Source organism: Podarcis filfolensis (assembly GCF_964270895.1).
Source record: "Podarcis filfolensis genome assembly, chromosome: 3".
Taxonomy (NCBI): Eukaryota; Metazoa; Chordata; class Lepidosauria; order Squamata; family Lacertidae; genus Podarcis; species Podarcis filfolensis.
The window spans coordinates 40887529-40914281 of NC_139606.1; the positions used below are offsets into that span (position 1 = coordinate 40887529).

General features: G+C 40.7%; 1 protein-coding gene and 1 long non-coding RNA gene across 4 annotated transcripts in view; both read right to left on the minus strand.

Annotated features, from left to right (window-relative positions):
- LCA5 (lebercilin LCA5) lies at positions 1 to 26442 on the minus strand. Of its 3 annotated transcripts, none has more exons than XM_083608136.1 (9): positions 26189 to 26442; positions 15178 to 15298; positions 12390 to 12772; positions 10877 to 11406; positions 9187 to 9324; positions 7898 to 7994; positions 6774 to 6922; positions 5224 to 5356; positions 1 to 3794 (listed from the first exon to the last, which is right to left on the minus strand). In XM_083608136.1, the coding sequence occupies exons 3-9, from the start codon at positions 12583 to 12585 to the stop codon at positions 2989 to 2991; spliced, it is 2049 nt and encodes a 682-aa protein (XP_083464262.1). In that variant the 5' UTR covers positions 12586 to 12772; positions 15178 to 15298; positions 26189 to 26442; the 3' UTR covers positions 1 to 2988. The 3 variants fall into 3 exon arrangements, with proteins under 3 accessions (XP_083464262.1, XP_083464264.1, XP_083464263.1); XM_083608138.1 differs by lacking the exon at positions 26189 to 26442 and adding an exon at positions 25613 to 25729; XM_083608137.1 differs by lacking the exon at positions 15178 to 15298 and having other exon boundaries at positions 26189 to 26391.
- Positions 1 to 26753, minus strand: part of LOC310760153 — a 146248-nt gene that overhangs the window by 54298 nt on the left and 65197 nt on the right. The gene's annotated exons all lie outside the window — the stretch shown is intronic.

Here is a 26753-nt window from a genome sequence, read left to right on the forward strand (position 1 = left end):
TCACAGAAATATTTTAATATAAATCATTCTGTTAAAAAACACACCCAAGCATTGTTCCAAGGTAGAACTTTTGACACAAAATATAAAGTTATAAAAACAAATTAAACATTACATAATAAATAGATATTAAAAATCAGTACAGATGGTAATATTTTTATAGCATTAGCTCTAAAACAATTCTTTTAAAATACATACTATTTTCTTCTGAATCATAAAAATGCTTTGTTTTATATTACAAGAAAAAACATTATCGCCCTTTAGTGTTGCATTAGAAATGCAAAAGGTTTTCAGTGCTAAGAAGCTCCCTCTCGAGGCTACAGGCCACACGTCAGCTGTTGGGACCCTGAAGCTGCTGCACAAGGGGGTGCCAACAGATGACATGTGGAAGACCACAGCGAAACACTTGTCAAAAGTTCCCACCAGCTCTCACAGGCGGATCACAAACAAATGTCAAGATGGAGTTCATTACAACGTCTGCTGAGATTCTGACTGGAAACTTTGAAATGGTCAAGCTCCATCTATATCGCAGAGCAGAATACTAAAATTAAACCTCCACAATAGCTATTTGCGCTGCCCCAAAAATCCGCTGTGGTCTTTCCTACAAGGTTTCAAAAAGCCTGGCAACTAAACTAGTAGCTGAGGAGATTGGCAAAAACCGAAGGGTACTTTGGAGCTGTACGGACCCACGACTTGCGTCAAGCAAAGATGGCATCTCTAAAAAATCCAGGTTAGCCAGCAAAAACAAAAATGGCAGCTGGCAGCTACATAGCGTAATAGTCATGAACCAAATGGACAGTTACTGTTTCTCATTGTGGAATTGTTTCCTAATTCGATTCTGTAGCAAATGATAGTGTGTTTTTCTTCTTTGCATTGCCTTTAACCTCATTCTAGAACACCAGTATTCCTTTCGTCTGTCTGTGAGCACTTACTCAATATCTCTTGCCCCAACAAAGTCACTGACAGCTTGAGTTATCTGTTTAGATGGATGCATGCAAGGGGAGCGGGGCCACAGAGGCACCTAGTTTTAGTCCCTGTCCCTCTCTCCTACTCAACAGTTGCCATCAGAGGCTGAAGCAGCCTCCTTATCATCGCTAGGAGACTCAACTGCAAGTGCTCATAAGGCCTCTGAGAAGCCTAAAGAGGTCAAAAGCTTTAGGGTGGCAGAGTTCTATATGCACGCCAAAGTGAACAGGCTATTTTTCATCTCTCAACAGCTTTTTGCACTTTATGTGGATCTGACCCAACTCAAATATGTTCTCTAGATTGGGACAATTGTCTATAGCCAAAACAGCCCCAAAAGGTGAAGTTGGTGCTTTGCTTCAGCTGGACAATAGTGCAAGTCCAACAGATGTATTTAAGTTGAGATCTGGACTGCTGCTAACCAATTCTTTTGCTGATGTTTTTAGATTGCTTCCTATTCAAAATGTTCCATATAAGTAGTACAAACTGAGCATTTTACACAACCAAAGAACTGCAATTAAAACTAAGTGACACAGCCAAATGTACATTTTTACCAGCCATAGCACTAGATCTTCCTAAGTCTCATATAAACATTCCCAGTTACGTCTTGAAAGTGAACAAAAACTAAGTATTAAAACAAATCCAATTTATTTGATCAAATATCATAGTATTTTCCATTATGGCATTGCAGGCTAACCACCTGCTGATGGAAAGGAATCTGTTAGAAAGAGGACAGAAGCAATTTTCAGCAGTCACTTGTACCCCTTTCAGTGCCGTCCTGAAGTCTGCTCCAGGGGGGTTGGAAGATGCCCTGGAACAGATTTAGGAGGAAAGCTGTGTACTGTACAAGAGAAGTGGACTGCAAATAATTGCCTTCCTTCCAGTTCCATTGACTAATTCTCTTCCATCCTCCGACAGCCACCACTGGATATCACATCAGGCAATATTTAATAAATCCACTAAGAACAACTGCACAAGGTTGTGTCAGACAAGTCCACTTCATTAAGTGGACTGTGCTCATGGCTGCAATCTGCAGCCCATTTACAAAAGAGAAGGATTGTTAATGGGATTGGTGTGATATGCCGGAGTGTGGCTGATGACAAATTAAGCAAGTGCTAGGTTAACCTAAAATGTGGCAACACTTTTTCACTTCACCATTAAACCATTTTCTCATACGCATTCCAACAGGTGGTGAGAAATTACGAAATTATCTAGAGTCCCATCAAGTCCTACATTCTATTTGACTGAATGACAAAATCAGATTCCCTTCTATTATAAGAAAAATAGCATCGGTATTGCTTTTCTCAATATTTAGGCTTATTATGCAAGACCAGATGAACGAGCTGATGGGTTGAAAAGTCATCATAATATGCTGTCTCCTTTGAACTGTTCTCATTTCTTAGTTCAACTAAATGTTTGCATTTAACCTCCGCTGTATTGAAACTATACTACTTGGGAGACTCCCCATAGCAGAGACTCCCTTCCCTGATAGTATAGGGGGAGGATTAAAATTGCCCTCAGTCATTTGTAGCCCTAGAGAAACAATTTAAAGAAGAGTAGCAATGGAAACTACTTTATTACTGGGGCGGGGGGAGGAGGAATTTCAGCTATTTCTTTTTGTGGCCACATGCAAAATGTTTCGCTAACGATGTCACACAGAAGCACCCTGACTCACTGTGCCACCAAGCTGTGTACATTTAAAAGTGAAGGATGGAAAAGATCTAGAGAAAACGGGGAGATTATTATGAAGGTGGGCGGGCAGAGAAGACTGAATAGACTGGGTAGGACTGTGCTAAGAAACCCGACAGATTGGTATACCTATATCAGTCACCACTTTCAATTGCTTAGGGCACCCTACATAAAAAAGCTGCGTTCTTGATGACACATCAGGCTACATATCCCATTTCCCCCCACGTATATATTTTCAGTCACTTCATATTTATAAAGATATCTGAAAAGTTTTCAAAACTATAAATAGCGCATTAAATACATGTACTCTTTACACATACAGACTTTTGCAGAATATAATCATTGCAACAGGACTTCCTCAATCTCGTCTTCCAAGTAATCAAAAGCCTTCACTGCTGGTCTGCTTGCTGTGTGCTGCAGTCGGTGCCTTTTGGGATTGAAGTTTTTCCCTTCACTGAAGAAAAGATCGCCGTCGTCTTTTACATTGGCCGTAGAGCCTTTATCTTGGAAACCATTGTTTGGGCCGCTGTCTTGTCGGAAAGTACCCAAATCATTTTTCTTAGGTGGAGTGATGGTGCTGGCACCGCTTCCAAACAGCTGCTCCATTAAGTTGGCCTTTTTATCTCTCTTCGTGTGGAGACCCAAGTCTTCCTTAGTGGGTTCGTCAAGGAAGTCGCTTTTTTGATTAGCCCAACTTGGCCTCCCTGATACTTTCCCAAAAGAAGGTACATAGCAACCAAATGTCAAATTGCCACTTGGGCTTGTGGTCTCTATATTTTGCTGTTTCTGCATTTCTCCTTTCGTAGCCGTATTGTGCTGGCCGTATTCCAAAAAACCATTGAATAATTTCTCAGTTGCTTCTGAGCTCTGGTACGGCCTCTTACTTTTTTCCAAGGAATATGGTATAGTTACAGTCTCCGAAGTGTGCTCCTGTGAAGTAACTTTTATATTGATCTGCGTTTCCTTGTCAATTTCATACATCTTAGAAAGCAGAATTGCCTTCCGTCTTTCCTCTTCTTCGCTTTCATTATTTTGCATCCCATTTCCCAAACTATAGATCTCTGTCTCCATTTTTGCTTTTTCTTCTTTTTCCGGCAGAAGACTATTTTCCCTCTTTTTTCTCTCAGATTCTTCCTTTTCCCATTCTGTGGGTTAAAGCATCAACAACATTGACTTAGAATGATATATTATTATGTTAGTCACCTTTGTGAATTACTTACAATGAAACACACTCTTGGTTTCTAAATAACCCAAGGCGTACTTGCTTATTTTACAGAATTCCATTCCCCTTTGAGTTCAAACAATTATATAAAGCTCAGTTTTGATTGATGTTGTCACCATCAAGCTTTTGCAAATGATCTACAACTATCCCTACAACTCAGGGATGAAGAGCCTGTGGCCCTGCAGAAATTGTTGGACGCCAACTCCCAACATCTCTGACCATTGTCAATGCTGGCTGGGGCTGATGAGAGTTCAGAGTCCAAATGCAAAAGAACTCCATTTACTCTGAAGTCTGTGAACCAGGTGAAATACTATTTCCACTTGAAAACTTAACATCATATAAAGCTCACCATTCCCCGCCCCCCAAGCTCTCCTTTTTTACTAGAGTTTTGGTCGATTTTTGAGAATTGTGCAGTGAGGTTGGAACCCCATGTTCAGTTAAACATGCTTGAGCCCATGTGCCATGACACAGCAGGTATGGGGAACATACGTGGGCTTCGCCATGCCTGATAGCCTTCCACAACCAATAATTGCACTTGGTTCTGCACACATTTCTCAGGTTTGACTTCAGTGGCATTGTGCACGCATAAACTGAAAACTGGAGCAAAATTGTTCCACAAAGGCAGTGACCTAGACTGTGTTGGTACTGAAACAACTCACCTGTCACTGTTGATAAAAACATCCCTCCACAATGCGCAAAAATTACAAGTTTCCTGTATTGAAGCTTAACACTACCCTTTCTAAAAGGAAATATAATTCCAAAGGACAATTCTTGTATGAAATGAAAAAACAAAATGTTAATGGCATGTTTATCTACCTTTTTACACTCCTTTAAATAAATGCAGAAGATGAGAATTCAGTATAATCTGAGAAGGAACAGGGCTAAAAAAATGTGTGAGCAGAATGATTTCTGCTGGTAAAATAGGGCTCCCTCCTCCTTGTATGTACTCTGTGTTGTCCACAAATCTACCTCAAAGAATAGATCAGAGCAGATTTGGAAGGTATGCAGGGGGCGGGGGGAGGAAAAACAAGCCCCACTGCACGGCGTATGTTGTTCCGCCCGCAAAGAGGACTATTTTGAACACAGCCCATAATCTTTTCACAAGCAGCACAGCCAATAAATACTAAGAATCACATGTTTTATTTTCTTCAAGAAAAATAAAATTTCCTATGCTTACTAGCAAGAAGTGTTTCACATATGAATTAATATCCTGCCTACTAAAAGAAAGCGCAATCATGTACATGTTTACTCAGAGTAAGCAGTAAGTCTTATTCAGTTCACAGAGGCTTACTTCCAAGAGAAAGTAGATAGGATGGCAGCCTCCAGTTGCAAATTTAAGTGCATTTTCTTACCATCTCTTAGTTTCTTGGCTCTCTCTTCCAAGGCCTGCAGTTCTTGATCACTTTTCAGCCTTTCCTCTCTTTCTCTGCTCTGCTCTTCCTTGAAGCGTTCTGCTTGTTCTTTCCAGTCTTTAATTGACTGTTCCTGAAGGAAGTTTTAAATATAGAATTGAAGGGGGGGAATATAACATCACATTCTTCCTGTTGTTCCATCTGTGTAGGCGTGCCTGATCAAACAGTACCCCCTCCCCTTGTGTGCCCTTGCAAAACCAATTTTTATGGCACGGGGGCAAAGGAGGAGAGGTGAGAAGCCCCACTGAGCAAGCGGAAGTCCTTGTGCAGGGCTTCCTTTGACAGGTCTGGTTAAGTGAATGCTGCCTGAAGGATTTTATTTTTTGAAAAAAGCTATTTGGAGAAGGATATGCTATAGCCAGTAGATTCAATGGCATTGTATTAATTTCCACTAATGGAAACTTTGGCATCATATCATAGCTGCACAGAGCCTGATCCTCAAAACAAATAAAAGACATCACAGGGGAAACAGTTAAGAAACAGACTGTTCAACTTTTTCCCAAACCTACCGTTTCTTCAGGGCAAATCCTCCACTCACTTATCATTGGACGTGCTCACAACACCCATTTATATATTTATATACCACTGTAGCATCAAAATATACAGCAGTGGTTTTTTAAAAACATAAAACAGCTCCAGCTCATTGCTCCTGGAGTCAGTTTTGAAAGGAGAATTCAAACACTGACATGGTACACTTAAGAGCCTATGGAAAAAAAGAGATGGGACAGTCTCTCTTTCCTTTTCTGTTCTCTAATATGCAGTGTGCTCTGTCCATCCCCTTTTGCTTCTCCACCCATGTTCTCCTCCATCCCACAGTACAACATCCTGAAGGCAGTGATAACATTTCCAGTATATGGATCACACATGAAAATGGTTTTTTTGGGGTGGGGGGTTGGGGGGGCAAAAACCTGTGAACTCCAGGGCCTTTCTTCAGCAACAAGGCAGAGGATTATATCTAATCCAAACATTCAATTATTATTATTCTCCCCCATCAGTGTAAGGGTGCTGAATGCACAACCCACAGGCTGGATGAGCTCCCTCACTGCACAAGGCTTTTAAAGTGGTCAGCCAGCTGCAATCTTCCTTCTTCAGCTCAGTGCTGGGCAGAGAGCAGAGGTTTAAACATCTTCTCTGAGCCCAGTGATGGGATGGAGATGAGTGTGGTATGTGCATGAGAGAGAGGCCTCTGTGCCTACGTGTGTGTGAAGGAAAATGTATGCTCTGAGCTGTATGCGTGGGGCATGTCTATGAGAGGGCACAGCTCCTTTTGGCCATGTCCACCACTAGCAGGTGACCCTTGGAGACTGGACCAATCCTGAATTTGTCCTTTACACTGTTTGGGAGTCCTCTCATTAAGAAACTCATACTTTCAGTCTGTGTTACCTTCACCCCAGGTACAAAGGATAACAAGGCTCATTTTCAACCACCCTTTAGGAACTTATCCTTATTGCACTGGGAACAGTGATTTGCAGAATGCGGGCTAAACTCACCATTCTGAGATGTGCATCATCTTCCTTTTCCTCTGGTATTCCATCAGAAATAAAGTCTGGTGGTTGAGGAAATTCTACTGGAGAAGAGCATCCAGTAGTCTGGACTCCTTTTGTTATCTGTACTTCTCGTTTAGTATTCTTATTAGAAGCTGTAAATAGATGAATGCTCAATTCACATCACTTTTAAAATAGATTAATTTTAAACAGTCTAACATGAAGGCCCGTGTTTCCTTAGTCATCTGAAGGTCTTAAACATATACAGTCATACCTTGGAAGTAGAACGGAATCCATTCCGGAAGTCCCTTCGACTTCCAAAACGTTTGGAAACCAAAGCGCAGCTTCTGATTGGCTGCAGGAAGCTCCTGCAGCCAATCGGAAGCCATGGAAGCCCTGTCAGACATATGGGTCCAAAGAACGTTCACAAACTGGAACACTCACTTCCAGGTTTGCAGCGTTTGGGAGCCAAAACATCCAAGTTCCAGGGTGTTTGAGATCCAAGGTACAACTGTACTAACCTGATAGTCAGGCGTCTGTCTGTGGAATAAGGGGAGCAATTTTCAAGTACACCCCCCTCTCCCAAAAATCTGCTGTAGAGTCTTGGGGGACCCTCCAGGGCAGATGAAGGGCAGATGAAGGGTTTTGCAGGGAGAAGGAGGAATCACCAAAAGTTGGTTCTCTCACTGTTCCACTGATGGAAGCTTTAGCTGAGCAACACCACTGGATACAACTCAAAGCCCACATATTAGAAAATGTATAATGGAATTTGGAGCTATAAAGGGGGAAAGTTACATATCTTTGGAGGCTAGTTTTCATTCCCTATCAAAACCAATGTATTCAAAACTCAAACCTCTTGATGTGTCAGCCCATCTCATTCATTACCACACTAGACTTCATTCTTCTTTTAAGTATATTCTTGCCATACAATGACATTCATTGAATTTTTAATTGTGCCACTTCAGGATAAATATCATTTTGATTAAAAAAACACCTAAACATTGAAAGGATAAATTGTGGGGTCAAAATTCCAGAAATACTGGAGGCGTTGATCATTATTGACTTATATGACCCCTGAAACTCAGCTTGTCCAATAGATTTGCTTATAAAACTTTCCAGAAAGCGTTTACCTTTTTTCCTTGGTGCAGAATCAACATCTTTTTTGGGTGAAACTTTTAACATCCGATTAGCATATATATTTTTTGCATCCAGTTCTCTTTCTTTTTCCTAATAAAAAAATGTGAATTGTCAAAAGGCTAATCAGAAACACTTTTTCACTTTCCTTGTTTTACAGAATTTCTAGATACGATCTTCAAAAAAGTTATGTACTAAAAATATTTGCTTTTCAGCATCTATAACAATTATTTTGCAAGTCTTGCTTTACAATGTGCTTTGCCTCCTGACATACAATGAAGACACAACTGGAGGTGTAAAATGAGCAAATTTGCCTATAAAGGACAATACAGCAACAACAATTTGTACCCTACCCAACTGTTTGGGTTGCCCTAGCCACTCGGGTGGCTTCCAACATATATAAAAGCGTAACAAAACATTAAACATTAAAACGTCCCCATACAGGGCTGCCTTCAGATGTCTTCTAAAGGTAGTATAGCTACTTGTCTCCTTGACATCTGATGGGAGAGCACTCAGTAATAATAATAATATTATTCTTATTTTATTTTACATAATTTTATTTATGTAGCACTAGCCAAAGTATTATTGTTGATGCAACTCCTGGTCCAAGCCATGTTGAAACGACAACATTCATCTTGCAATATGTTTGCTTCAATGAAGAAACATACAACTATGAAAGACAAGAATGCTTTTAGGAATTCACTCACTGCAGCCCCCTAACAGGAGTTGCCACTGCAAACTTATTCACTCAACACTTGAGAAACACTCAAATCCTGTTCATGAATGCTGCAGTCACAGTTATGACAATGGAAGTCACATGAGCAGGGTACATAATGACACACAAACACTTCCGTGGAATAGCTTTTCTCCATGTGCTTGGGTAGAATGCATGCTGCTGAGCAATGCTCCGAAGCAGTGACTTTTTTTTTTAGCACAGTACAGCAACTTTATAATCTCTTTAGCTGTAGTCCCCAGTCTGTGTCCGACACCCACTGGAGTGCCCAGGCAGATTCTCTACAACCAACTGCAGCTCATTTAGACTGCCATTACTGTGGAGTCCTTGAAAAAACTAACTTCGCCTGTACAGGCATATTCTGTGCTGTGGGGTGTTTTGGAATATATATCACATTATTCAAATGCATAACCATGCCATCCATTTGGTTAAAGCTCAAAATACTACCATGGTGCAGTCCCGATGCAACTCCTGGGCCACCAGTGGGTCTATCTTGGTCCTGGAAAATCATGTGCTAAGGCTGTTCTATTCAAGAAAAGTTGCAGTTTTTACCTTTAATTTTTGACCTAGCCGTTGGACTTCCTCTTGGAGAACTTTATTTTCTTCTTGGGCATCACATAATTTCTTTTTCTCAGAATGCAACTGTCTTTGGAAACTACTATTACTGAGGTCAAGGTTCTTCTCCAAGTCCTACGATTGAATATATCAGAAATATCAATTTCTCCAAATGTCTGTTAATTTTCCAAACTTGGACAACATGAAATAATTATTTAACGAGAGAGGGGTGCCACTGTGACAGGTTCTTGGTTGTCAACCCTTGGGCACAGGACCTTCTCAACACCAATCTTCATGGTGGTGCAAGGAATCTTGCCCATTTATTTTACAAATTGGTATGTTATTTCATTTTACTTATATTTTATTTATCTCGACATTTTCATCCTGCTTTCCTATGAGAAAAGTCAAACTCAAGGCAGCTTATGCATAAAAATATAGAACAAAAGGGAAAAAATCCTGACAATGAAATGAAACAAACTATCAACAGTAATTTAATCATCATCATAAACAGCTTCATAAAAAGCAGCAGCAGGAAACCAACATATCTTCAAAGACTTTGTTCATCCCATTAATTAAGCTTTTGTAAAATTATACTTTGTTTAAATCTTTAATTGAACAACTAAGGTCAGATCCAAAGGTGCCATTCTGTTCATCGAAGGGGCACTTTCATGAATGTAAGGGACCTTTGATTCAGTGGAGGGATCAACAGAGGGAAGGTGGGGAGGCAATTTTAGCCAGCTGCCCATCCTTCATGGTGTTCCAGAGGACTCCAAACCCAGAGAAAGTTTTTTTTTGGGGGGGGGGGCAAGAGGACACAAGGATGGGGGAGATGGACAACTGGCAAAAAAAATATGCCTCTCTGTCTTCCAGTAGCAAGCAATGGGTGAGTCACATCATGAGGGGAACTCTGCTCACAGGATCTTACGATCCAACCCAGTAAATAAAATGGAAAGATGGATAAAGAGGTTCCCTTTATCTATTATGCAGTCCTATACATACCTACTTACTTACTTTATTGATTTATATTTAGAAGTAAATCCCACTGAATACACCGGAATATTATTCCCAGGTAAGTACATATAGGAATGCAGTCGTTTAGATTTCAAGACGTTGTGAATAACAACAGCATTAATGATTGGTGGAGCATAATTATTGGTGAAATTAGCATTTACTATATTTACCATATATACTCATGTATATAAGCCGACTTTTTCAGCACATTTTTTATGTTGAAAACCCCCCCCCTTGGCTTATACTCGAGTGAGGGTTCCACCTAAGCGCATTTCCGACAGTGGCAAAGGTGGAGGAGGAGGAACAAGCAGGCCAAAAGGAGCCCTTTCAGGCTGCTTGTTCTTCCTCCGCCGCTGCCGCCACCAGCCTCTGCGTCTCAGCAGCACCCTAGGAAGGCAGGGGGACAGGAGGGGCTGGGCAGGGAGAGGTTTGTGGTGTGGTGAATCAGCTTATACTCGAGTCAACAAGTTTTCCCAATTTTTTTGTGGTAAAATTAGGTGCCTCGGCTTATACTCGGGTATATACAGTATTTCTACATTGCATTTCTTTTCACCACTCTCTGCTATACTTTTGCCAACAACGGCTTGGCTATTTCTATATATGCAATCCTATACAATGAGAAATTTATTAAGAATGATAAGAAGTAGTTTGAGTGTCGTCGTCCCCCGTCCCCTACCTTAATTCTCTTCTCAGTGTCATCCAGCCTGTTTTCTGCTAAAGCCAGCTTCTTAGCCAGCTCATCGCGTTCCGGGAGGTGCCTGTCTTCAGCAAGCCTTCTCAATTTTTGCAAGTTGCTTTTGGCCTTGTACAGCTCCTCCTCCGAAGCCCGGAGTTTCCGCTCCGTCGTTTGTTCTCTTTCTTGAGATCGTCTCAAGCGCTCCCTCAGTATCCTCATCTCGTCACTGTGCCGTGCCAGGAGCTGAGAGATTTCGTTTTCGGTGTCCTCAAACTTATGCAGGGCTTTCTCGTGCCTGTACTGAAGACGCTTGAGCGCCCTGTTCTCTTTCTGAAGCTCATCGAGCTTGACATGCAGTTCCGTCAGCTCATTACGGAGCTCGTTGATTTTCAGCAACCTGGCAGAAAGAACTCTTTTTGTAACTAGGCTAATATCTTTGGCAGGAGACTCCCTGTTGAGGCTCTGGGAGCGAAACCCCCAGCGGATCCCTCTTTTGCTGGGCGCATATTTAGAGGCAATTTGCTTAGTGCCTGCAACAAAAGAAGATGTTGGTGTTACAATGAAAATCAACAACCCACTGCTATACTTCTAAGACACACAAGAGCTCTGCTTGCAGGCATGTTATAGGCATGTCCCTTAGTAACAGCCAACAAAAGTTCTGTACCACTTCTAAGACATTAAACACATAATTTCAGCTCTATTTCCAGAGAAAAGGATAGCTGTATAGCAAAACTGGTTTAGCAAACTTTGAATATTACTTCTGGAGATCTATTTTAAAGGTGTTTTGATCCCAGCAAATCACCTCAAGAGTGGGTAATATGGTAATATCCTACTGTTGTGCCTCTACTGATGGAAGGTGAAGGAGGCAGTTTTCAGAGATTCGTCCAGCCAGCCCCCCCGGCACTTAGCTCCCCAAATCTGCTCCAAAGTCCTCCAACTTTCCAGAGAAGATATTGGGCGAGCGGGGTTGGATTGCAGGGGAGAAGGGAATCGCCAAAAATTGCCTCCCTCTCGGTTCTCCCGTCAGATACCTTCCAACAGCAGAGAAGCACCAAATGGATTCTACACAGCCACAGTCAGAGGCTGGCTGCTCAAGAGAGCACAACAACTGAGCAAGTCAGACCAAAAACTGTGTAGTGGAAAGGAAGGAGAACGGTGCCAGAACAGCTCTGCGCAGCAAGTGGGTCAGTCTTTTGAGCAAATGCCTCAGCAAGATGAGGAAAGAATTAGGTTTCAATTGCTCATTTAGAACTTGTGGAACTACAGGATTTCCCCCCCCCCCCACTGACAGAAAACTATTTTCTTTTTCATTCTCATTAAAAATAAAAACAACTTTGTATAAATCCATAATATGAAAAATAGACTATAAGTAACAGAGCACTGTTTGACCTACAGTCATACATACAACTTCTACGCTTACACAATAAGGAAAGGTTCAGCAGAACTTATTTTACTTTCGTATATGTTTAGGATTGCAGTTTAGCTTAGAAATCGTATTTTACCTACCACTTACCTTGGTAATGTGCGAGGCTTTTCAAAGTCTGCGATTTGTTGCTTTTTTCTCCAGCATTTGTAGACTGAGTGCTTATTGTTGGCGAGTGGTCAGAGCCGTGAGATGACTCGTCGTCAGAATAGTAAGAGTTACTGCTTTTATCACTGTCTGATTTTCTGTTGGGTCCAGAATCGAGACTCCTTCCTCTCTCCCCCATTCTAAATAAAAATAATGTTCAAGACCTTTCCTCAAGGAATATTCATCTTGCCAGAGGACAGCTCACAGAGTCACAGTGGAAGTGCTGGCTGGCTGCTTGCCAATTCATCATTACCCTACATTCAGAAGAAGGGTTGCCGCCTCTCCCTTTGGCAGTCAGTAGTTTTGTTCAGAATGTATGTTTGTTTCTGAATTCAGAGAGGGGAATGAAAGTGATTTAGCATTCCATTTTGTAACTTTTTGAAATTATTTATTTATTTATTTGAATTAAATACTGCCCTTCATCATAAGATCTCAGGGTAGTTCACAAGATTAAAATACAAGGTAAAAGCATAAATACATAGTTAAAACAAAAACAACAAAACAACAACCTACCTGCCACAAACACATATTTATAACGGATAAAATAATTTGAAAAAAGTAGCTAACTATTTCTACATCCAACACTGACATTAGTGTTTGTGTGTATCAGAGAAGTGCAGTTTTGGCTTGTTCATTAAAAGCCGCTGTCAAATATGTACACTTTTGACATTCTTGGTAACATGGCAGAGGAGACCCCAAAAATTAAAAAGTGTTTGAAGTAGCGCATTACATCACTTGAAAACAAAATAATTTAAAAGGTATGGTATCTGGATTGTTTAAATAAACAAGGAAACAAACAAGGAAACCAGAGCAGAAGAACCCATCTGTTCATCAACCATTATTTTATAAAAAATGAAAGTATTTTGATTTCAGAATAATCGAACATTTTCAAGCTCTACATAAGCTACTATTTAAGATTGTGGTAATCAGATATTTTAATATTTTGAATACTTTCCCTACCGTTATAACAGCAAACCTATCAACAACAACAACAAAAGGTGAATCTAGACCAGGGGTGGGGTCTTTTTATATGTTGCTGGACTACAATTCCCATCTACCCCCAGTCCAGCAACAGCAGGAGGGCCACAGGTTCCCCAGACCTGGTTGAAATCAAGCATTTGTTTCCTACAATTGCCAGTGATCTGTAGAGAGATCACAAGCCAGGCCTGCATGTGATGGTTTTGTCCTGTATGTTATCAGTGTATGGCACCTTGGAATATGGTGTTAGGATTTTTATCCATCTGTGCAGCTCCAGCAGTAGCACTATGTTTGTGTATATCATGTGAGTGTCCGACAGAGCGTGAGACAGGAAGTCTGAGTACTGTTGGAGTATAGTGGTACCTCGGGTTAAGTACTTAATTCGTTCCAGAGGTCCGTTCTTAACCTGAAACTGTTCTTAACCTGAAGCATCACTTTAGCTAATGTGGCCTCCTGCTGCTGCCGTGCCACTGGAGCACGATTTCTGTTCTCATCCTGAAGCAAAGTTATTAACCCGAGTTACTATTTCTGGGTTAGCGGAGTCTGTAACCTGAAGTGTATGTAACCTGAAGCATATGTAACCCGAGGTACCACTGTACTGTTAGAAGTTAGTACAGTACAGAAGTTAGTTCTGTACTGGTGCTCAAAGAGCACAGACGTGCTGATGGATTCTCTGTATATAGACTGTAAAATAAAATAGTTTAGAGAAGAAGATGATGATGATGAAGAAGAAGAGTTTGGATTTGATATCCCACTTTATCACTACCCGAAGGAGTCTCAAAGCGGCTAACATTCTCCTTTCCCTTCCTCCCCCACAACAAACACTCTGTGAGGTGAGTGGGGCTGAGAGACTTCAGAGAAGTGTGACTAGCCCAAGGTCACCCAGCAGCTGCATGTGGAGGAGCTGTCACCTGATTTCTCCTAAACTTGTCTAATACGTTTAAAAGGCTCCCTAAGATCATGGAAAGCACCAGGAGCCTGGGTTTGGGCATCATCAGGCTTGTGGGATGCTGCTCCCAGGGTAACATGGCGAGGAAGAGGAGGAGCAAAGTGGGAACTTTGGTACAGTGTGCATCAGCATTCTGCTCCTTCATGTTAGGCCATAGTTAAACATTAACTATAGTTTAATGTGCCATGTGGACCAGAACGTTATACGAAATAATTATTTCCCAGGGTAGGCTCAGGTGTTAAACTTTGAAGAAATGGAGCAGGGGTTTGATTCATTATAAGCAGCTTTCTATGTCCATGCATTATTTTTTTTAAAAAATGTATCCTGCTTTTCACCATGTAGGTCTTACAACAACAAAAGAACACAAAATTTAAAAAACAAATTAACCCTCCCAAATTCAAAATCTTCTACTTGATCCACCTATTTGATTCAACCCTAAATTTCAGTGGGGCCTGTAGAATGCCCTCCCATCAGATGTCAAGGAGGTAAGTACCTATACAGCCTTTAGAAGACATCTGAAGCTTTTTAATGTACAGGGAAGCTTTTTAATGTTTCATTATGTTTTTGTATATGCTGGAAGCCACGCAGAGTGCCTGGGGCAACCCAGTCAGATGGTTGGGGTACGATGATGATGATGATAAAAAAAGTCTCTATATTGGCCAAGATCATATTTTAAAACTTTCTCATTTGAACAAAATGATTCAGAGGTTTGTAGGAAAGGAACTCCAGCCTATTAATGATTTTAGTAACCATTCTACAAAATTTCACTGAGTCTTCTAATGAAATCAACCTCAAAATACTTACAACTGTCTGAACCTACAACTTTATGAATCCTTTTCTCTTAATAACTTTATTCCTTTGGATAGAAGTAGGATCTCCCATGTGGCTCCTGGCTCACTCATCCTCAAGGGCCTATTTTCATTCCCTAGGGCAAGAGGATTCAAAGTTCCTATTGTTATGAACTCCTTAACTAGCGTTCCATTCATTTCCACAGATGTGAACCATCTCATGCTACACATGACCCTAGCCTGTAACTGCAGGAGTCACCTTTCTAGCCTCCCACACATTCTGGCTATGATCCAGAAACCATTTAATCACTAAAATCCCACTGAAGTCCTTGGAACTACTCCAGAATATGTAGTTTGATTAGTCCAACCTCTGTGCTTTTTCAGTGGATTTTTGATAAGAAACACTTATTAGGGAAAACAAAGTGGTAGAAACTAGAATGTCCTTCTCAGTGAGTATATTATGCAGAAAAGAATAGGCAGAGATTTTAGTTTTAATACGTTATTGGTGTTTTCATTGAAAAGAAGCATTTTTTCCAATATGAGAAATACATTTTAATCTAATTAGATGAATATCCACACTCCTGTATATAAATACAGTATGCCTTGTTCAGCTGATATGGTAAGATTATAATGAATTAAACTGAATTTTCTAATGCAGTTTGAGAGGCTACAAAAATAGTCAGTGAGTATCTCCAAGCAAATTTAAAAGTACTCTTCTTAGTTCAAACACATTGATTAGTATTTTCCCCAACGTTAACATACTCAAAGGGCGGAAAATGATTAAAATAATAAGAACCACTAAATGCAGCATCAATGAAACAAAAATAAATAAATAAATGTCACCTGTAACTGGAGAAGCCTTTGGAAACAAAGATATAGATGAGAATATTATGATAGCTAATGAAAGGTTTTTAATAGTACTAGGACAATCCTGCATTTCCCCATTCTCTTTATTACTTAAGCTTGTGATTTATTTTAATTTGGGGGTGGGGTTTACAAATGCAATCTTTAGCTTGAAAATTATGCTGGCAGCAAAATCTGTGTAATTGAAAGACTAAATCAAGATGCAATAGGTAGAAAAGAAAGTGATCAATATTGGGGGGCATTTAATATATGCATATTTTGCTACTGAACTATTTGATCAGGCATATTATTCTACTTTGGCTACCCTGATGACTGTATATGTATATGTATTTGTATATGTATACATACAAACACACCATATATGGCCAATGTGGAAATTAAACTGAACTGAGTATTAAATGTTAAAAAGAAAATCACCAGCTGTCAGAATCTTACAGCTGACAGAAAATGCTATGATGAAAATACATATTTCCAATCCACTGCTGTGCTCCCACATAATTTTGCTATTTTCGCTACATTTTTTCAAAGGAAAACATACAGAAAAATATAACATCAAGGAAATTAGTCTCAAGAGAAGTTATTAACAAAGTAGTCCAAGTGATATTTTGTCAAAGTATCCTTCTAGCCCTAAGGCTCAAGAACAAGCACTGCAGAACAAACAGGAGCAGAGAATCCAAACCCAACAGCAACACATAACAAAACAAACACTGCTGTTACACAACTGTGGCGTTACAGGCAGATTTACGAGTGTAAATGGTCAAATCAGTAAAAGGGTCTTTGAGGGTCCTTGCCAACTCAATACAATTGTGGATTTTATAAATTAGGAACAGGTTTCTTTTCCGTTTGAAATCCAGAATATTATCTGCCAAGTTTTGCCCAGCTTGGTACCCTGCCAACTTGTAAGCAATTTCATCATCCTAAAGAAGTACTGTTCATTTTAGAGGCTAATGAATTGCTTTGAAATTTGAGTTACTTCAGCAAGTATGAGGACTTTTATAATTAAGAAACTTCCTGGTCCATTGCCTTTAACTATCACGGAACACTTTCATTTAATTATGAAGTCATTTTAATTTCAGCACACGCAAGTTAAATCCTCAAGGTTATCTGCATTTCCTTGGCAATTTCGATAACATTGTTCAAAATTCCAGTCATTTACAGACTTACTTGCAAGTAATATGCATGTACTGAAATTAAGTCTATAGAAGTAACAACAGTACAATATAGTTAATAAAAGCCATGAAGGGCTATTTTTGGCCTTATTAAACTAATATCTCCATTTTCCTCATAGGTTTCATTTTCTAATGCATGTTCACAGGTACAGAGAACATGAGGCACTCCAAGTCTCTTCCTTAAGGAAGTTGCAGTACAGGATGTCAATGATGAACAAAGCTGACTTGTAGCTTTACTCTGTTTACTTGAAAGTAATTCCCACTACATTCAATTGAACTTATTTCTTAACAAGTATGCTTAGAATCACAGCCTCAGCCTGCAATTCTGACCCATCAAAAATCAATGCCTCCTCTCCAGCTGAGGATTTCGGATGCAACACTGTAATTCTCAGACTGTTACTCCAATGCAAATTCCATTTACAGTGGTACCTCGGGTTAAGTACTTAATTCGTTCCGGAGGTCCGTTCTTAACCTGAAACTGTTCTTAACCTGAAGCACCACTTTCGCTAATGGGGCCTTGTGCCGCCGGAGCACAATTTCTGTTCTCATCATGAAGCAAAGTTCTTAATCTGAAGTAATATTTCTGGGTTAGCGGAGCCTGTAACCTGAAGAGTCTGTAACCTGAAGCCTATGTAACCTGAGGTACCACTGCATTTCAGTGGGGCTTCAACTTGGCTTAACAGTATGAGGATTGGACGAATGGCACAGCAAGGGATTACAAAGAATTCTTCCAGTGAGGTGCAGAATTATTTCATCACATCGAATAGTCACTAATGGCAGCTAGCGCATATGAGTGACCAAAGCAGAAACACCTCACATACAAAAATAATGGAAGAAAGCTCACTGGTGAATGCAAGCTGGGAACAAGACCGTGTTTTCCTGGAATAATTTGGGTGGGGAGCCAGCAGCCCTCCAGATGCTGCCCGACTCCACCTTCCATGAACCCCAGCCAACACAGCCAACAGTGAAGGACAATAGGAACTGTAGCCCACTGACATCTGGAGGGCCAAAGGTGAGATAGGATTTGTCCTTTTTATTATTGTTGTTGGGTGAACATGCTTGAAAACTTTTTGTTTCATTTTATGTTTATTCTATGTATCTATTTTTTAATGTTTGACAAGTATTTTAGTATTCTGCAACATATGTATACATACAGGCCAGTATCTGACAGTATTTGACAGAAGAAGATACGTTGCTTTATGGTAAATAAACAAGGGATTCATGGCATCATGGTCAACAATATAAAGAATCCACAGTTGTGAATCTAGTTACATGCTTCAACAAGAAAGTTCTGAAATAGCAGTATCCTTACATCAATACCAGTGAATCCAATCCATGTTTACTTGGAATTATGTGCCACTGTGTTCAGTTGGCCTTCCTCCTTAGCATATGTGCTTAGGATTGCAGCACAGGTGCCATAAATGTCTGCCTATGAATGGTTAACACATCTTCTCTCTATTATTTTCTGAATATAAAAAATAGTACAAGTAACCAGACCTCAAATAACTGTGCCGGCAAAAATGTACAGCTTCTATGTATTCTGGAGTACTGAACCGGGTGTACCTAACTGACCTGTCCACAAAGTAAAAAAAGAGTTATGAAAACAGGCAGGTTTTGTTTACCACAGCTTCTAGTTTTGGAATGGTGGGGGTGGAGTGGGCAAGGGTAGAAAGGTTTTACGTTCAGAGATTAAATGAAAACAGCCAAACATTTTAGGCTATCTTAAAAACTAACAGTCTTCCCCTGAAAATCTTAAATGCACTTACAAGGGAGTAATGCCTATTGAACACAGTGGGAATTACATCTGAATAAACATGCATAGTACTGCACTGTTATTGCGGTGAAAATTTCCATAAGCTAGAAATAGGATTTTGTGAACACTGCCCAAGCATTAAGTGTTATATGCTCAGTTGGCTTGTGCGGATATACACACATAGAGATAAAAGAGTTGCAAACGTGGAGAACAGGAGGCCATGAAACACAAGAGATTCAATCCCCAGCCCTAATATATGCAAGATCAGAAATAAACAGTGCAATTCTATGCATGTCTACATATGAAGGAAGTCCTGCTTCATTAAATGAAAATACTATCCACAGATCTCCAAGTTCCCAAAGGGGATGGAGGTGTTGGTTTGTGGCAGCAAACAAAGAATAAACAAAGAGAGGACTTCCGGAGGCGGCGCGACCGGTAATGGCTGCCTTCTCCGAGTAAGGAGAAGGGAGCTCCGCTGTAAACGGGTCGTCCGCTACGGCGAAGCGGAGACCCATCCAGGAAAACCACAGGTGGCAGAAGCCTGTGGTCTCGGGACCCGGCGGGCGCCAGAAGCAGCCCCCAAAACGTTGAAGGGACCCCGTAAGGGGCTCCGGATCGCGGAGGGGGTAGCGGCGCTGTGGGTCGTTGCGCAAACAGCGAAGTGAAGCCGCATTGCTGTTGCCGGTCAGCGCTGTCCTTTCTTCCTGCAACTTTTCTGAACTTTGGAAACTACAACCCGTGAGTAAATTTGGACATTGAAAACTTTCTGAAACTTTCGTCAACTTTCTGAAACTTTTTGAGAACTTTATGGAACTTTTAAAACTTTTTAAAAAAAAAGTTGAAATTTGGCTGAAAACGGAGTGAGAATAAGCAGGAAGCCCATCTCCCGCGATACTGAACTTTAAGCAAAGAGCAGGAGGAGTGGAGACAAAAAGTTATGCTTTAACTAAATGCTGGCACCCTGTTAAAGCAGTTTTCTGAGAGAAAGACTTTGAGCTATTGACTTTTGCTGGTCATATGTGGGATGCACTGATATTCTTCTTCTGTGGTACCAGTGGATTATAAAATAAATAAGAATCTCTGGTGCTGGAGCTGCCTGAATGAGCACCAGTTTGCAACTTTGGATATATTGAATTCAGGTTTTGAAACATTCTGAGCTGGAACTGGATACTTTGAAACTGTTGCAGTCAAGGCACTGTAAGAAACACTGTTTTGCTTTAAGTTTTACTCTGCTAAAAATAACACACTGTGGAGGCGATAGACATGGATTTAAATTTATAAGTTTAACTTGGATTTGATCTTTTCCCTGAAGACGTATTAAGCTCCCTCTAGAGGATTTTGGGCTTACAGCAGTGACTTTGTTTTACTTTCCCTTTCCCGGCCTCTGTTTGACTATTGCATCTGGGACTCTGCTTTCTCATGGGAACAACTTGGATTGACCTTGGATTACAGATAACTTTGGAATGAGTGGCGCAAGGAGAAGAGGAAGGACTAAACAAACAACTTTAACTTTATCTGCAGCCTCACAGCGTAGATCTTCTGTGCCGGCCTTGCCTTCCACTTTGCCTCCAGACATAGAGGCGGCCTCCCTAATACAGGCAGGGGAGGGTGAGACAGAGGAGCTGCACCTGGGAGATATGGCTTCAGGGACAAGTAGCTCTGTCTTGGAGAAAATTTTGGAGAAACTGGAGGCTCTGGACAAGAAGGCTGATTTGCATACAGCTAAAATTGAACAGAACACAGAAAGTTTGAATAAGCTGACTGGACAAGTTGCACAGAATGCCCAATCCATTGGAGAATTAAAGGAGGCTGTAGGTGAAAATCGTAAACTGGCTGAAGATACTAGTCAAAGATTGGAAGAACTTGAGAAAGAAGTAAGACCACTCAGCAAACAAGTTGGAGAACATCAGATTTACTTTTTGATGACAGAACTGCGAAACAGGGAGACCAACTTGAGGATACGGTCAATACCAGAGGTGGAAGAAGATAATCTTATTGAATTTCTAACTAAGGAATTTGCCAAGTTTTGGGAGTTAGAGGAAAAAGACTTTAAAATTGCATCTGCTTTCAGGCTTGGCAGAGTCAGAAGGACAGAGAAGCCCAGAGATTGTTTGATAACATTGAGATCAAAGGAGGAAAGGGACAAGATTTTGGGCCTGCACTACGAAAAGTCACTAGACATCTTGGGCAAGAGAATTGAAATCTACAAGGACATTCCTAAGCAGTTGCTGGACCTTAGATCTAATTACACGGAATTGGCAAGACTGTTGAGAAGCAACGCAATTATCTTCAGGTGGGAGTTTCCACAAGGATTATCCTTTACCTACAGAGGGAGAAAGATCAAAATCAAAACAGTGGAAGATAGAGACAAGTTTTTGGGAGCACACGGAGAAGACCTCCACAAAGGACTTGGATTGCCAGCGCCAGAACCTCCAGGGGAGCCCGCCCCCTCGGATCCTCAAGGACCGGAGAACAAGGTACCACCCCAGAAAGAATAACCAGATCTATCCAGGATGTCTCTGCAGCTTTTGAGTTGGAACATAAATGGCTGTAACAGTCCCGAAAAAAGGTCTAAAATTTTTCATATTTTAAAAAAGGAACAATTGGACATTATATGCTTACAAGAAACGCATGTGATTAGGCTCCATAGAAAGGTGTTAATAAATAAAAGGCTTGGTCAAGAATTTATATCATCGGATACAGTTAAAAAGAGAGGTGTAGTGATCTATGCAAAAGAGAGCCTTTCACCAAAATTTCTCTTTAAAGACGAAAGTGGAAGAATCCTCGCAATAGAAATACAGTATCAAGGAGAAAAAATTTTGATATTAGGAATTTATGCTCCAAATGAAGGAAAATCGGATTTTTATAAGAAGTTGCACGAGATCATGCTGGACTATCTGGATTACAACAACGTCATCATGATGGGGGACATGAATGGGGTCGTATCAACAAATATGGATAAGTCACAGAACCAGAACATTACTAAAGAGGGAAGACTACCTAAGACCTTTTTTGAAATGACTGACAATATGGACTGGGTTGACATCTGGAGAGTTAGAAACCCCTTGGGAAGAGAAGGAACATTCTTTTCTGAAGCTCAACTGACTTGGACACGAATCGACCAAATATGGATAACTAGAAGTCTGGCACCTAAGGTGAGGAAGGTGGAAATCTGCCCCAAAACATGCTCCGACCATAACGCCTTGAGAATGGATATGACATTGATCCCAATCGGCTCCTTTAGATGGAAGATGAATGATGGCCTGTTTAGAGATCAAAGAATTGTAAAGAAGGCCCAAAAAACCTTAAAGGACTATTTTGAGATTAATTTGAACACTACGGTGGAAAAAAGAACTATCTGGGATGCAAGTAAAGCTGTGATGAGAGGGTTCTTGATCCAACAGAATTCCTTAAAGAAAAGACTGCAAAATGAAAAGAAAGATAAAATTCTGGAAAGTATCAAAGAGTTGGAGAAGAAGTTAAGATCTAACCCGAAGTCCCAACCGATTCTGAGAGAAATTAAACTTTATCAGGCGCAATATTCCAAGCTGATAAATCAGGAAATAGAATGGAAGATTAAAACAATGAAACAAAAAACTTTTGAATCGGCAAATAAATGTGGGAAACTGCTAGCTTGGCAGTTGAAAAGGAGACAAAGATTAAATACAGTAACAAACTTAGAGGTTGAAGGAAGGAACATTCAGAACCCGGGAGAGATTAGAAAGTGCTTCCAGAGGTATTTTAAAAAGTTATATACTCAAGGGCCACAAGATGAAATAGAGATTACACAATTTTTGGAGAGAAATGGATTAGCAAAGCTGTCAGAAGAAAACAGAACAATTTTAAATGGCAAAATAACACAACAAGAGATTGAACAGGCCATCCTGAGTCTGAAACAGGGCAAATCACCAGGGCCAGATGGACTGACCTCTAACTACTATAAGACATTGAAGGATTATTTGATACAACCTTTGTTGGAGGTCAGTAATGAAATAATGGAGGGGAAGAAGGCGCCTGAATCGTGGAAAGAAGCATTTATCACATTGATTCCAAAGTCAGAAACTGAAAAGACACAACTTAAGAATTACCGTCCCATCTCCCTTTTAAATGTGGATTACAAAATATTTGCAGATGTTTTGGCACGAAGATTTAAGAAAGTTTTAAGTGAGATAATCCATAAAGACCAGGCAGGCTTTCTCCCGGGCAGACATATGTTTACTAACACAAGGAACATTATAGACATATTGGAACTTTTACAAACAAACATAAACACCAAAGCAGCTTTAATTTTTATAGACGCGGAGAAAGCCTTTGACAACATTTCTTGGAAATTTATGAAGGGGAACTTAAAAGAAATGGGAGTGGGACGGGGGTTTGAGAACGGGATTGAGGCAATATATTCAGAACAAAAGGCTAAACTGATAGTTAACAATGTGGTTACAGAAGAGTTTAAAATTGAAAAAGGTACACGACAAGGCTGCCCGATTTCCCCATTACTGTTTATTTCGGTTCTGGAAGTGCTCCTGAATATGATTAGGGGGGACCGGTTGGTGGAAGGGATTCAGGTCGGAGCGAAACAATATAAACTTAAAGCTTTTGCAGATGACCTAGTTCTGACATTACAGGAGCCGGAGTCTAGTTTGAAAAGAGTACTACAACTGATTCAAAATTTTGGTCGAGTGGCAGGATTTAAGTTAAATAAGCAAAAAACTAAAGTTCTGGGGAAAAACATGACAGATATTGAGTTGGAACAGCTTCAGAAAGAGACAGAACTAAATGTGGTTAAAAAAGTTAAATACCTAGGGGTAAACATAACAGCAAAAAATCTGAGTTTATTTAAAGATAATTATGAAAAATGTTGGTCAGAGATTAAGAGAGACTTGGATAGTTGGTTAAGATTAAAACTTTCATTGCTAGGCCGAATAGCTGCCATCAAGATGAATGTATTGCCAAAAATGTTATTTTTGTTTCAGACACTGCAGATTGTAGACAAGACAGAGTGCTTCCGGAAGTGGCAGAAAGATATCTCTAAATTTGTCTGGCAGGGCAAAAAGCCCAGAATCAAATTTAAAATATTAACAGATGCGAAAGAAAGAGGGGGCTTTGCCCTGCCAGACTTAAAGTTGTATTATGAAGCTGCAGCTTTCTGCTGGTTAAAAGATTGGTTACTTCTTGAAGATACGGATGTCTTGGATTTGGAAGGTTTTAATAATGCGTTTGGATGGCATGCATATTTATGGTATGATAAAGCTAAGATAAATAAGGCCTTCAAGAACCATATGGTCAGAAAATCAGTTTTTAATGTCTGGACAAAATACAAAGACTTACTGGAGAATAAAACTCCGAGGTGGCTGTCACCCCTGGAGGCTAAGGCTCGGAAAAGAGCCAATATGGAGGCCAATTGGCCAAAATATTGGGAGATAATAGAAAAGGATGGTGACAACTGGAAATTGCAGAGTTTAGGAAAGATGAGAGACAAAGTGCGAGACTGGTTACACTATGCTCAGATTAAAGAAGTGTTTAAAAACGACAAAAAGTTAGGATTCCAAGTGGAAAAGTCAAAGTTAGAAACTGAACTGTTAGAACCTAAGACTAAGGTACTTTCAAGAATGTATAACTTGCTGCTGAAATGGAACACACATGACGAAATGGTAAAATCAACAATGATAAAATGGGCGCAGGATATTGGGTATAATATTATGTTTGAAGATTGGGAAAGGTTGTGGACCTCTGGGCTGAACTTCACTGCATGTAATGCGTTGAAGGAAAATGTGATGAAAATGATGTATAGATGGTACATGACCCCTGTCAAACTGGCTAAAATATACCATTCGTCTGATAGCAAATGTTGGAAGTGTAAGGAAAATGAAGGAACATTTTTTCACCTCTGGTGGACCTGCCCTAGAGTGAAGGCCTTTTGGGAGAAAATATATAATGAATTAAAAAAGGTGTTTAAATACACCTTTACTAAGAAAGCAGAGGCCTTTCTCCTGGGTATTGTCGGCCAGAGTGTGTTAAAAGAGGACAGAACATTCTTTTTGTACGCAACAACAGCAGCAAGAATATTAATTGCCAAGAATTGGAAAACTCAGGAGCTACCCACTGTGGAAGAATGGCAGATGCAACTGATGGACTATATGCAACTAGCCGAGATGACCGGCAGAATTCGAGACCAGGGAGAAGAAAGGATGGAAGAAGACTGGAGGAAATTTAAGACTTATTTACAAAAATATTGTAATCTGGCTGAGTGCTGAATAGGATGCCAGTGCAGACAATTGTCTACCATTAAAATAGATTTAAAGTCGAATTATATGTCAAACCAAATTAAGATTATTAATTAAGATGAGTTAAATGATAATTTGCTTGAAAATAATTTAATAATGATGTAAGTATATGCGGGAGGTGTGGGGGAGTCCCATGTAACAATTGAAAGATGTTAAATGGACAACGATAAGTGCTTATTTGATATATGTTTTATTTGAAAACTTTAATAAATATATTATAAAAAAAAAAAACAAAGAATAAACAAAGAGGCACCCTAAGGACCAGCAAACTTTACTATGGAAATAAGGTCTGGCACCCACTTCACCAGATGCACTTCCAAATATTTATTTGTCTTCATCCCACATCTGATAGTTTGTGAAAGCACATATACTACAACAAACCTGTTAAGTTCTGGCGGCAGATGTGCGTTGTCCTCAGGCTTGTTGGTTCTACACTTTGTATTTTTATTTTTTTACCAGGACCTCAGGCTTTACCAGCCAGATATCAACGACCTGCAGCTTGGAATTCAAAGAGCAGGGTGCCTATGAGCATGTTAGGAGTCATGGGGTGCGTTTTCAGCACCAGAATTTGCACTTGAGTTAAGACTTATGGCTTGCTTTTTAGCTTTTCTTCTTCATTTTTGCAGCCTAATCCAGACAGTATATATACTCTCTCTCTCTGTGTGTGTGTAATTGAGTCAGAAACCTTTGCTTTCATCTACTGCAAAAAGATTTATTTCGCGCCCACTCGCACTAAGGTGCTTTAAGCCTTTGGGAAACATTTGGCAAAAGAGGAAGAGAGGGAGGTGGGTGTTTTATAGGGATTTTTTGCGTTGTTGCTTTTGTTGTTGTTGTTGCACTGCTGCCTTTTGACAACACTCGGAGTTAGGAGGAGGAGAAGAAGGGGGGTAATAATATATCCGAAGAGCAACAGGCGCAGCCAGCCCCCTCCCGCCCCTCGGCCCGCCCCGGCTTTACCTGCCTCCTCGACCCCCTTGCACGAGCCGGACGGTTGCCGAGGCTCAGCTTAAAGGGGCCGCGCCGCCGCCACCATCTCGCGCGTCCCGGGATATTTACAGCAGGTTCCAAGGTAACGGGGGATGAGGCGAGAAGGAAAGGGGCGGGACCAGGGCAGCAGGAGGAGGAGGAGGACCCGGAGCCCGATTATTTCCCCTCCCCCGATTGGCCACCTTCCTTGCCAAAACCCTCGCTCGAAACCCCAATCGCCGCGTGCGATTGGGCCGGAAGGGGCGGGCCGAAGGAGAAGGCTCTAGGGAACCTTCCATTGGACCGAAGCTTGGGGCAGGTGAAGGTGCTGATTGGCTGCTGGGCCACTTGAGGCGGAAGCTCGCCGAACCCGACGGGAAGGAGAAGAGCAGCGGGGGTCGGGGAGCGTCCTATCCCAGCAGCTGGTTCCTGCGGTGCCGTAATAAGGCCGCAGTTCTGACCCCACTTACTTGGAAGTGGAACTCAGTAGGGCTTGCTTCTGAGTAGACACGGGCCACATTCACGCTATATGTTTAAAGCGCCGTGGTACCGCTGT

What these genes read in the sequence shown, in the direction of transcription:
- LCA5 (XM_083608136.1), bottom strand. Translation starts at nt 12,585, where the DNA reads ATGGGGGAGAGAGGAAGGAGTCTCGATTCTGGACCCAACAGAAAATCA. An exon ending in TTCTGCACCAAGGAAAAAAG is followed by an intron (nt 6,923 to 7,897) that starts GTAAACGCTTTC and finishes ATCTATTTACAG; the next exon opens with CTTCTAATAAGAATACTAAA. An exon ending in ATGATGCACATCTCAGAATG is followed by an intron (nt 5,357 to 6,773) that starts GTGAGTTTAGCC and finishes AACTTCCTTCAG; the next exon opens with GAACAGTCAATTAAAGACTG.